The sequence below is a fragment of the Opisthocomus hoazin genome, chromosome 4 (assembly GCF_030867145.1).
Source record: "Opisthocomus hoazin isolate bOpiHoa1 chromosome 4, bOpiHoa1.hap1, whole genome shotgun sequence".
Taxonomy (NCBI): domain Eukaryota; kingdom Metazoa; phylum Chordata; class Aves; order Opisthocomiformes; family Opisthocomidae; genus Opisthocomus; species Opisthocomus hoazin.
Window position 1 is genome coordinate 43,160,490 of NC_134417.1, and position 12,255 is coordinate 43,172,744.

Sequence of the window (12,255 nt, forward strand, 5' to 3'; positions counted from 1 at the left end):
GAGAGTTGCAGGCTATCATGTGATTTGTAATTAGTAACTCTGCATTAAAGGCCAGAATCCAGTCCTTCTAGTCTTGTAGCTAAAATTCACATGCATTTTAGATGCTACCATATTCTGAGTAGTCTAAAATGCAGAAAAGTTTTTGGAGAAACACGAGAAAATGTTCTCTGTTGTTTGTAGATGAGCAGTGTATTATGTCAGTACAACCTCTTTTCTGTGAGATACTTCCACTGCTCTTACTGAGTTTTCTGCAGAAGTGATGAGAATGTTTGGCCAGCTTTCTTGCATGAGTAGTGTGCTCTGCCTTGTGGGACTAGATGGCAAATCTAAAGGTCATTGGGGTTGTTTGGTGGGTTGGGTTTTGGTGTTTTGGGGTTGTTTTTCTTTTTTGCTATTTAAATGTAGCTAAGCACTTGCAGTGCGTTATCTATTATGAGAGTTTAAATCAGTGGTGTGTGTGTCGAACATAACTGGTGTTTAGTATATTTTAAGTTTAGAAAAAAGTATTGCCTTGTTTTTTCTGTGGAGGTGCTAACTACTACAGAAGTATTTTCATAACAAAATGGAGGAAGTTTGGAGGAACAAAAACTTTGATGAAAATTAGTAGTTGTCCCAGAACAAATTAATTTTCTCCCACATAAACATTCTGTAGTTCAAATAGTTGCTTTTTAGTGTTGTGTGTAAATAGAGTAGTATCACAGTCATCTGAACCCAATATACAGTATTAACTGAACCTGAACTTAAGAATTTTAGTTATTTTTAATCATGCTAATAACGATGCTCAATTTTGTTCTTTGCTGAGTTGACTTAGTTTTCTGTGCATTTGTGTGAAGATGCTCAGCTAGCTTAAGAGGAGTCCTTTAGGAATTGTTCCTAGATCCTGTTAATCCCTTGTATATTTGGCATTACTACTTTAAATATGGTAATAAACTAATTTCTGTTTTTACCAGTAACTTCGGGAATTTCAGAGATGTAAAAATATTTTGTTGGTTTTGTTCTTTACAGGTTGCAAACAATCTTTGCAAAATTTGATGAAGTAAGAAACTCTGGAAATATGATTTTAAGTAGCGTCAGTGGTGAGTATGAAAGACCATGTATTTATAATCAGCTTTGTATTAATATAAGAAATATTTAAATACTAGTATTATCGGTGTGAGATGGATGACTGGAAACATATGGAAATACTAAGAAAATGAGACACTTGGTGAAACAAACTTGTATTACTGGAAATATTTGCTGGACTGCAGTCAGAATACAATTAGAAAAGGTGTTAAAACTGCGTGGAAACAACCAGTGAATCTTTAACAAGTTCCATGTGTGCTGGGTAGAGGATACAAGAATGCTGCAAAGTATTCCTGCTTGGGAAAAAAGATCTGATGAACCTTCATCCTATCTTGCAGTATGTTTCTAAAAGAAGACACTAGTCTAGTGATGGGTTAGTTTGATTTCTCGGTTAAAATGATGAATAGCAATTATAGTACATGGAGTTTTGAATTACAGAAATAGGTGACTGCAGCATTCAAAGACACTTACATGTTGAAGTTAAGACTTTACTGAGTTTGAGCTCTTAATTTTTGGTGTATTTTGTGAAAAGAAAACCTGTTGTGCAGAGAATCCTTGCTGCTTCCTGCTGCTGTCTTGATATAGTGGTTTATAGTGTAAAAGAGCAAAACTATCGTTTCATACGTAAAACGATGATTTAAGAAAAAAACCCTGTTACATAACAGCACAACAAGGGAGGAGGTGTGGCAGTAGCTTTAATGTAGTTGGTTTTGAAAGCGTTATTGTCTGTCTGCTGCAAGCAGTCGATTGATGTTGTTTTATAGGGGAGGATTTTCTGATGTTCATTTTCCTTTCAAAGCAACTATCCTGACTGAAAAGGAGGTTCTGCTAGATCTAAGAAGTGTAACTATGCAAGAGCACAAGTGTTTTGAGGAATGCGTATGATCTGTTAACGTACTCAAATACACCTTTTCATGTTAAATATTCTCACCCTTTTCCAGTGAGTGTGAAAACAGAAGAGGCTGTAGGTTCAAAGGAATGTGTTTTTATAACCTTTTTTATATGCCATTCTGCTTTGAAATAAAACATTGATGTTCTTGAGCACTTAAAGAATACAAAAATAGATTTCGAAGGATTAATATTAAGAAAAAAACCTAAAACCGTACTAATTTTGGGGGAAAATATTTTGCATAAATGTTCTGTTAGATTGTAAGTTTATTAATTGTGGAAGGGTAAACCATTATATTTTGCATTTATAATTAATACTGCTGCATAGGTTTGAGAGGTTCAGAGATGCATTTATATGTATTTTTTTCTGTTTGTACTTCTCAGGAGAACGGAGAAACTTACATGAGGGAATATAAATGCATTGAAATAATTTAGATAGGAAAATACAAATACAACCTTGTTGGACTTGTTTACATAGCACTTCTGAGCTTTTTGTCTCTACTTTAAGAGAGTTAGTTAAGTTTATTTTTCTTTGAGACATTTTCATTTTATCTGTAAAATGCAGATAGTAACAGTGATCTACAGCAGTATAAAGCATTATTTTGTCTTGAAGGTGGTAATTTAAATTGAAAAGTTACTGTGATTCTGTTTCGGTGCCATAGAGACAGAGTCGTCCTAATACGTTGGTTTCAGTGTTTTTCCTTGAACCTAGTTTATCCGTTGCATCCATCTAGACAATTTTTTAATGTTATTGAAAAATACTCTTCCATTGTTAGTGCTTTATCTTGCCGTTGTCCTTCATTATTCTCTGAAGGACAATTTGTGTTTACTGCTTGCAGGTGTAGGTTGAAAGTTACCGTTGAATTCCTGTAGCCTTTTTACCAACTTTTCTTTCAGGAGCTTTGTCAAACATCTCTGGATAAAGGTCAAATTTCAATGCCTAAATACATCTGTTACAGTGTTGGGGTTTTTTTTGGTGCTTTAGGTATGTTGGAGTAGGATTGGGGAAGGTAGGGAGAACAGGGTTATGTTTCCAAAGAGGGGAGGACAAGGGGGCAAAAAACTGTTCAACGGTTCCATTTAAGGAAAAAGGAGAAAAGCTGACACTGGCACGATTAAACACATGACGGGTTTTAAGAACATGGTGTTGGTATGCTTAGGTAGTGTCGGAGCGGACCTGGCACCAACAGCCACTTCGGTCTGGCATTACCGTCTGCCTTGGCTGGGCCTGATCCCCGATGAAACTGTGGAGAGCAGGAGAGTGACGGGCTGCCTTGCGGAGACTGACGGACCCTCTTGGGGGGTAGACGGGGGTGAAAAGCACGTTGTAACAAGTGTGGATGGAAGAGTTGGGGTAGGATGTCGCCAGGAGCTTCAAAAGCCGACAGATGAGGGGTCTCTGTGTCTTAACAAGGGAACTGGGCAAGAATCTTGGTGCTTTTGCTTGATGAGGGCAACTTACAGGCTTCAGTAATATCACAGTGTGAGCTTGCGTCTGACCTCCGATTTCTTTCCTTTTTTTTTTTTTAATTATTTTTCCCCCCCCTCTACCCTTGCCCTCAGATGTGGATAGTAAAAACAGATGTCATATCTTTGATGTGAATTTTGTGAATGAATTAGCTGCTGTGAAAACCTTGCGGTTTGTTTACATTGATGGTGGTGTTGCGTGTGAGGAGAATCGTATTGGGATGTTTGCCTGTTGAGCAGAATCTTACGCGTGCTGCTGCTTTTGCCTGCTCACTCCACCAGAAGCGTGGGTACCCCTGCACACTGGAGAAGGGTCCTTAAAGCACCTCCCCGGTTTTCAGCAAATGGATGTTCATTTCTATGGAAACGGAGCTGGCAGCCAGTTGCAAAGCTGAAAAAACCCTTGCTTCTGCTACTGGACATTTGTAAATACTGTTTTCTCTAAGAGAATTTAAAGAGATTCCTATATCGGGTAGTAGTGTAAATCTTGAGACACGGCATTAGAATAGGGAAAATAACAACGCTGAGCGCTCTACTTTGCCTCATTCAGCAGACAGAATGATTTGAGCTGAATATAAATTGTACATCTCTGTTCAGCCTGTGCAGTGTTCCCATTTTAGTGGTAGGCCTTGTAGCGTCAGCTGTCCAACCACAAAATGTGACAGGCGGGATACAGTGAGGTCAGTGTCACGGTGGGGGGGGAGCTGTGCTGTGGATGAGGGAGACACAGTCATTTGTTCGCCTAAAAAAAAGGGGGGGGGGGGGGGGGCAAAAATCCATCACTCGGATGTGTATCTGTTTTTCCACATTACGCTCTTGTGTTTTATTTCCCTTTGCTGTTTTCTTTTTGGAATTACAGTTACTATGGAGACAGGGATGACAGACTGACAGGGCTCAGCCGCGTGGCACGGTACGGACGCATATAGCTTGGGAAATACGGAAACTGGCGGTAGCTGCTCTGCAGGGTTTTGAGCTGCTCACGTTTCTTCTGCTCGCTCAGTGTGAATGGTCAGAACACAGCCACCTGATTTTATATTTCGGCTGCTGTTCTTGCTGGTTTTTAATTCTAAGTGGGGGAGCTTACCGATGGGTGAAGCGTGATGGTCGGTTTAAGCCTGTTTGGCAGTGAAGGGCCTCGGCAGGCTGGCGTGTCCGCGGGGGCTTCAGGCACTGGCGTGAGTTTTCGGGTGATTTACTCCGGGGAGCTGTGCCCCAGCTCCTGCCGATGCATGGCGGGCGAGCGCTGCGCAGCTCCGTGGGCGCTGCGGCTGTGTGTCCGGCTGCGCTTTAAACTCTTCCTTAGGCAAGAGGAAGTGGGTTGGAAATGCTCTTTTTGTTGTTTTTTTTTTTTTTTTGGCTTTCGTTTTATCACTTTATGGGGTTACACTCTTTCTACCTCCCTGATGTCACTTAAGGCATGGATTTAGGAATAAACTGTGAACAGAAGTTCAGGTTTTGGGTAGGTTTCCATTGTTATTTCTGTATCGCTGCAAGATGCTCCCCAGCAGCTGTTGCATGCATGGCTTACAAAGCTGTCTCTGGCAGAGGTCCTGCGGGGGTTTCCAGAGAGTCTGGTCGCAGAGAGCTGGTCATCAGGGAGCTGCCTTCTGCTCTCGGTGGGGTTGATTTTTGTTGTGTTTTTCATTATTTTACTTTTTATTTTTTATTATTTTACGGTTTATTTTTTATTTTGCTTGTTATTTTTTATCTTTTTTACTTTGGTTTTTTTTAGTTATTTTTATTTTACTTTTTTTACTTTTGCTTTTTTACTTTTTTTTGCTTTTTTACTTTTTTTTGCTTTTTTACTTTTTTTTGCTTTTTTACTATTTACTGCTTCTTTTTTTACTTTTTTTTTTACTATTTTTTTACTTTTTTACTATTTTTTTACTTTTATTTTTGAGGGCTTTCTCGTGGCGGAGCGCCTGCCCTACCACAGGCGGCGGCGAGCAGCGAGGCCGTTTCCCGCGGGGGAAGGCGTCACCCCACGGGCCCGCGCTCCCCCGGCTGCCGGGGCGGAAGGGCCGGGCGGCGGTGGGGAGGGGGAACGGACCCCGCGGGTCACGTGACCGCTGCGGCGGGGGCGGGCGTGGGGGAGGAGCGCAGTAAAAGTCCCCGGTGGGACGGGGCCGGGCCGGGAGTGGAGGCGGGAGGGGTTGCCGCGCGAGGCGGGACTGCTATTTTGAAGCGGGGCGGCGGCTGTTGCAGCAGGGAGCCGGCACCCGCCGCGGCATGATGGCTGTGGGGGACGGTGAGTGCGCGGCCCCGGGAACCGGCGCTGCCGGTTGTTCGCAGCGCTGCGGGGGTCGGTGAGGGCGCTCGGTGGCCGGAGGGGCCCGCCGGGGTCGGGCGCTGCCCTCCGGTGCCGAGGGGAAGCCGGCCCGCGGGCCCCGCTCCTCTTCCTCGGCTGCCCCGAGCGTCTGGACACCCAGCACGGCAGGCCGGCCTCCTGCCCCCCCGGCTGGGCCGGGGCGCTGGGCGCAACCGCGCTGCGCCGGTAATTAAATTTTAGCCGTGCGTGGGTTTCTGGGGTGGTTCGTGATCATCTGAATTATTTCCAGCGCTGGCAGTTCCCGCCTCGCGTGTTTATGTTTGCGTTCTGTGTCCCCTTCTCGGTAGCCGCCTCTGTGGGATGAGGCCGAATTGACTGTACCGCCTTGTAAACAAGCGTACGTTCGCCTGCGCTGTTCTGTGGAGAAAGTTACCGTCATCCAGTGTAGCCGTGGAAGAAATGCCTGGCTTCTAGGGCTAGGAATATGTATTTAATGAAGAGATGGGGTGCTACTATGTCTCCTTCACCACTCGGTGTGTTGTTACACAAACTGGTGGAAAGTAGGTCAAGAGAAGCGATACAGGCTCCGTTGCTGTGTTTTGGTTGAAACCTGGACGTGCATTTTATCTTTATCGCATCTCTTGGTTTTGCGTGACAGCCACGTTCTGTGAGCTTAATAACTTGATGACTTTCTATATATGCATTATGATTTTCAGAGAACTGTGAGAAGTGTTAATTTGACTTCCAGCAAGTTTAGGAATGTAGTAGGAGACCTGTGCTTTTACAAATTATGATACATATGTAGTTTCAAATGACATTTAAGGAAGATAGTTTTACAAGGATCATGTACTTAGCTTGAGGTGAATCTTTTACCGAAATTTGCTAAAACATCAGTAGCAAGAGTCCTGAGAAAGACTTTTTCTTAAGGCGTCCTGAGATGTATGTTTTTTTTTCACGTAAATCTTTGATATGTTAGAGGCCGAAAGAGATAATCGGTGTGGCCAGGGCGGTGAGACGAAGGCTGGACTGTAGAGTTAAAAAAAAAAAAAAAAATCCGGGCAGCTCTCTGATGTTTGTGTTTTTGTTTGTAGTCTGCAAGATGCAAGGGGAGTCATGGTCTTTGCAGAACTGAACAAGTAGTAAGCTTTTTCTTGTTGAGATTTTTTCCTAGGAATGTTTTTCTTCATCTTTGTTCCCTTCCTGTGAAGCAGCGTGGTTCTGCATGGTGTAAACATGGATTGTGGTAATTTGCAGATCAAGGATGAAGTTGCAGCATGTTGAGAGAACTGTATTCCCTAGGCAAAGCCATAGGATTTTTGTGGTTCTCTAGTGGTCGAGGTTTATAAAGTGAGGGTGGTTGTGGAGCTCTCTCCTGTATAATTTAATTCGTCATTAACAAAGGCACTAGGAACAAAGTACTGCTCAGGCAGTCAGCTGACATTCTGTGTAGGAGCTTTGAGCAAGAATGCCAGATGCAATTAACAGTGTGTAGGATGGTTGTGTAGCTGTTGGTCCCTCTTAAAATCTACTGCTTACCACATTTACAAGGATTTCAGTCTTCTGACATTGTATTATGAGACTGCTAGGGAAAACAAAACCTTAGTTACTGTTAAGAAAATTTCTTGATCTTTTTTCTGAGTTTAACATAGGTTTTGCCCTGATCTTTTGTTTTGCAAATACCCTGTACATCCTCCTAATACATGCAACATAGAAGAAACAATCTGTTTCAAGGTTAGTGATTCTGTAGCCTGAGAAATGTCTTTTCTTGACGAAAAGTCATTTCATTGTGGCCAGTACGTATGTTGAATTTACATGTGAGACTCTGTTGGTTTTCTAGAAGGTGTGCAGCTAATTCAGAGAACAGATTATTTGTTTGTTTGGCTTGCTCACTTAATCAGCCTAGATATGTTACAAAATTGCACATAGTATGTTTAGAAATGCTTATATAGAGGTGGTAATTTCAACATTTTATCTTGAATGCAAGAAAGTGGCTTACTGTAACCTCTTGGAATTTTTTTAAGTTTTCTTGAGCACAAGCAGAAATGTAAAGAAAATGTGGTGCTTAACTGTTGAATCTTAATCTGGTTTCTTAATTAAAGATTAAAGGTAAAGACAGATTTTCTGTTTGCTCCCAAGTTAACCGTCTCAAGCTCTCCAATCTTTTGTTGGAAGAATGTAGGGGTGGGGGGGGGGAACCCAGTACTGTGTTTGTGGCCCAGCAAACAATTGGATTCTTACTTGTGCTGAACTGAATGCATGCCAGTAGGAAAGCACGCATGATCTCAGTCTCAAAGGCATTTCACATCCTTGTGTGAATGTAGGTCTGTTTGACCTGGAAGTTGTGTTCTGAGGCTGCTGAGGAAAACCAGTCAGGAACCGTTCCTCACTCTGGATTTCTTGTTCCTTGGTGAGGGTAATGCATGTCTGCCTTTATCTGTTGATAACCAGATTAGGGAATGTAAGAGGTCCCTAACAGAATTGCAGCACCACACATCGTGTTGTGCGTTCTCCTCAGGGTTTGGAATTCAGCGGCTTCCATCAGTGCTTTCTCACCTTGTCAGCCTGTGCAGTGCTACTTTCTTATTTCATAGGCAAAGGACTGTCTTGCTCCCAGTTGAGCAAGGTAATTGTAGTGTAAGGACAAAATAATCTGCCTAAAACTATGAGGAGCCTTGAAGGGAAGATTAGACACAGGTTTTCTTAAGATGTACTAAACATATTGCAGTACCAGACATAAGGTATTTGAGGGCTCTCTCAAAGCATGTAATCAGCTTTGTAAGAGGACATGTTTGGTGCACACATTTGTTGCACTAGTATGTACTAAGTATGCTGTTTTGAGTAGGACGAGTGAGAAAAATCTACTTCTTTATTAGTTGATTTTTATTCAAATGGCATACAAAGAAATGATGTTTCATGACTTAAAGCACTTGCCAGATTTCAGATTGTAAAAAGCACCTGTATCTGGTTTATGAGTGGAATTATCCTTATATCTTACTACATATGCACATCAGGTTATGGGTTTTGTGTTCTTTGAAAATACTTTGTTAATGTATGCTTGGTCTTAGAGCACAAGAACAATTATTTTCTATTCCCTGATGATGTTCTGAGTGAAAGGCTGTCTTCCTAAGTCTTTAATCTGATTAGTAGTTTCTGTAAGATGTGGGTGCTGTACAGCTTTAATATTTTGCTTTTGACTGAAAAAAAATTGGACATATTAAAGGTACAGAGGCTGTAGTGGTGTTTGAGACTTTAGCTTGATTTTAAAAATATATAAAAAATTGTAGTGCATATGTATTTCTGATGTGTGTTTCTGATTTTCCCTTCCTCTGGTAGGATGGAGGAGGCTTTTTAAACCAACAAAGTCCTGTGAATGGTGGTAATAAAGCAATTACTACGCTGGCCTAGATATTGGGCAGGAAGTAACTGTGGAGCTTTGTACTGTTCAGAGCTGTTTCCTGGGAAAAAAATGTTACACATAGTAGAACAAGTTTCTTCTGGGGAATAGAAATGCATCACGTGTTCCCCTTTCTGTTCTTCTTAGGGCTTGTTTTTTTGCTTTTTGTTTTTTGATAATGCTGACTGCCTGCTCTGGCTTCTTTCCCTGTAACTGCTCCGCACCCCTCCCCTTCTGTTGTTAGCAGTTGTTGGGGACATTGGTTTGGGAAGTGGCTTTGCTCACTGTTCCTGGGAGAGGAGGGACATATACCATGAGTTGGAATTCGATTGCTGTTCTGAACCAAACCACTGCAAAGCTGCTTTTCACGGTAAGGTCATATGCTGCTCCCAGTGATTAATGTAGATCTTGAGTAGTGTTTTGTCTATAAAGTGCATGTAACATTGCTAATAGCAGTAAAAGAACAGTGGGGCAGTGAAACAGCTGAGTTGGGAGAGGGAGGGAATGTGTAAACAAGCCAAGGGCTATATGAAAAGGCACAATTTATACTCAGAGAACAAATGTATATAGGAAGATTCAGCACTGATGTGAACAAAAAAAAGTAATTTAAGGAAGAAGTATGGAAATTGGAACATTTGTTTCTTAAAAGGGAAAACGGCAAACATAGGATACATACACAGTTATTTTCTCAAAACCAGCATGGATTCTAGAGTGATAACTGCACTTGGTTTTTTTATATTCTAGAACAATAACTACAAGTAAGTTTTGTCTTCCTGTTTCTAAATGACATTTTTTAAGTGTCAAGGAATTTTTGGTGTTCCGTTCTGGGGAACTTGTGGGTGGTGGTGGTTGTTTTCATGACATGTGAAACAGCAGTCCACTGAAAAGGTTTCCAGATGTATTTAATCTGGCATTCGAATGTGTTGGTTGTGTTTGGAGTCTGTTTCCATTTGTTTTTAAGAACAAGTTACATAAGACAGAAAAGTCGTCCTTTCGTGTTTTGTTGATATCCTTATTTGTTTTGAAATATCTTTGATTATTTCAGTCTACTGCTAATATTACGGGTTTTTTCGTGGTTTGTATTTTTTGTGGTGTGTGTTGGGTTTTTTGTTTATTTCAAAATGTGGCATGTTTAAAGCAAGCATTAGAATTGCCAACAGCCCAAGGAGACACTTAAAATCTAGTAAGCATTTTCTTTGATGGATGTTGCAAGACTCTTTTCACATGACTAATTGGCTATTTACATTGCAGGGTTAATTTTCATGTTTATCAGCTGTTAAGTATGAGGAGTTTTTCCTTACTGTTATTTTTAGTAAAGTCTTATTGTAGGAGATATTGATGAGCAAGTAAGCTATAATTGGATCATTTCAGGAGTCTGAAATGCCTTTAGAAAGGAAGGTTCTGTTGTTGTATTCACCTGAATCAGAAATTCCACTCTATATATTGTATTTATAAAAGTACCTTAGTTTTAAAGAGTTGTGCTTTGAGTTTTGTTATTCTTTCCTTTCCCAACTCCTTCATCCAAATAGGCTTTTGTAGTGGCAGCGGGAAAAGAGCGGTGCTTGTCTTGGAAGAGCCTTTTGAAAACCAGCTATGCCTGTGGATTCTTACAAGGAGTAACTACAATTTAAAAACTCAAAGAAGTTGTGCAGCTATACGGAGTATAGACAACAAGATTTTCATGGTTACTGGTTTAAAATTTGTCTGGTATAGCTTCGCGTTTGTTTAATTGATGTAAAAATTCTTCTCTTCAAGGGAGAAACACTTAAAAGACCTCAAAATTATGGACAAGTGGAGCCTGGTGAAAGGTGAGAAGGGTTGAGGATGTAGAGCAAAGCTTTTAACAGCCTGCAGAAGAAACTTACTTTCTTCAAATTAGATATTTTTGCTTTCATCAAATGTCAGGAGCTCCATGATGCTCCTTCATTATCTAAAAAATTAACATAGGTAGAGTATATTTGCCAAAGTACCCTTTTATTGTTATGGATTGTTTTGTGTGTTGGCCTGATAAAAGTCCTTTCGTCAATCAACTTACGCAATATGAGGCTTGCTATTGAATTTAAAGGTCAAGAGCATTTCTGCGTAGATTGTTTTTGTCTAAAATCTCTTTGCAGTGTTGAGTTGATTTTTGCAAGCTGTTTAGAAACACTGAAGGAAGCAGCCAGTGTGTATTATTTTGGGGTTGGATGATATTCTCACAAAAGAAGAGGAGAAACGGCAGCTACTAAAACAGACTAGCTATAAACCAGACATATTTTGCATCATTCCTTAACCTCCACTTCTGAATATGTGAGGTAGGGAACAGGTTGGTCAGTGAGCTCAAAGACCATTAACAACTCCTTTTATTCTGTGGTGTGGCGTGCATGTTTTCATGTTCAGATGTGAATATTGTTTTCTAATTCCTGAACTACAGGGACTGGAAGTAAATACAGAAAAATAAATCTCTCTGCATCTTATCTGCTGTGTGTTCATGTCAGAGTTATACTTTCTGCTTCTAGAACTAGTTTTATTTGTGAATTTGCCTTGCTGTTTTACACTTTCAACATACAAGTGGAGTTTAACACAAAGAAATTGGCTACACTAAGAAGTAATGCGAGCATTTGCAACTGCAATAATTTCTCTGATGATAGAAGTAAATCTGTCCCTGTCAGCCTCTAATAGTAAATCACAATTTAAGCTCACTGTTTGTAAACCTTACTGATATTAGAAGATATATATCGCATGGCCCTTCGCTATTACATATACAAGAGATACAAGTTAAAGGTGAATGAACATGGTCCTTAAGTCTGCCTCTCTTACCTTTGCTGTGACGTACTTGATAGTTTGAAAAATCAAATCATAAAACTCTTTTGAGTGTTCTGTGTAAATGAATGAAGTATTGGAAGTGCCTCAAATGGTTTCTTCCTCAGTGGGTATCAGATGTTTGATTAACTTAGCTTACAAGTACTGAAATGATGGTCCTTTCCCCCTCATGTTTCTGAACTTAAATACATCCAGAATGCTAGTCATATTATTGTCATATTATTGTCATTTATGTATAGTGGATACTAAATATAATGTCTTTTCATATTAACTATATTGGTTTTAAAATAGGTCATCAGATTCACTGAAGAAAATACTAGTACTATCGAGAGCAGATACTTGATGCACAAGCAAAGGAAGTTTGTGAAGAAAT

General features: G+C 40.5%; 2 protein-coding genes across 42 annotated transcripts in view; one reads left to right on the forward strand and one right to left on the reverse strand.

The window, feature by feature from the left end:
• FBXL2 (F-box and leucine rich repeat protein 2) overlaps positions 1–12,255 on the reverse strand; it is a 520,918-nt gene that overhangs the window by 291,183 nt on the left and 217,480 nt on the right. The window lies entirely within an intron of this gene.
• CLASP2 (cytoplasmic linker associated protein 2) overlaps positions 1–12,255 on the forward strand; it is a 152,633-nt gene that overhangs the window by 40,459 nt on the left and 99,919 nt on the right. For 27 of the 41 annotated variants that reach the window (XM_075418732.1, XM_075418763.1, XM_075418762.1 and 24 more), the window contains 2 exons: positions 1,006–1,076; positions 9,325–9,450. In XM_075418732.1, the coding sequence (XP_075274847.1) occupies positions 1,006–1,076; positions 9,325–9,450 (197 nt within the window). Of the gene's footprint in view, positions 1–1,005; positions 1,077–5,590; positions 5,666–9,324; positions 9,451–12,255 lie in introns of those variants that run through there. The other 14 variants (XM_075418735.1, XM_075418743.1, XM_075418737.1 and 11 more) reach the window with 2 other exon arrangements.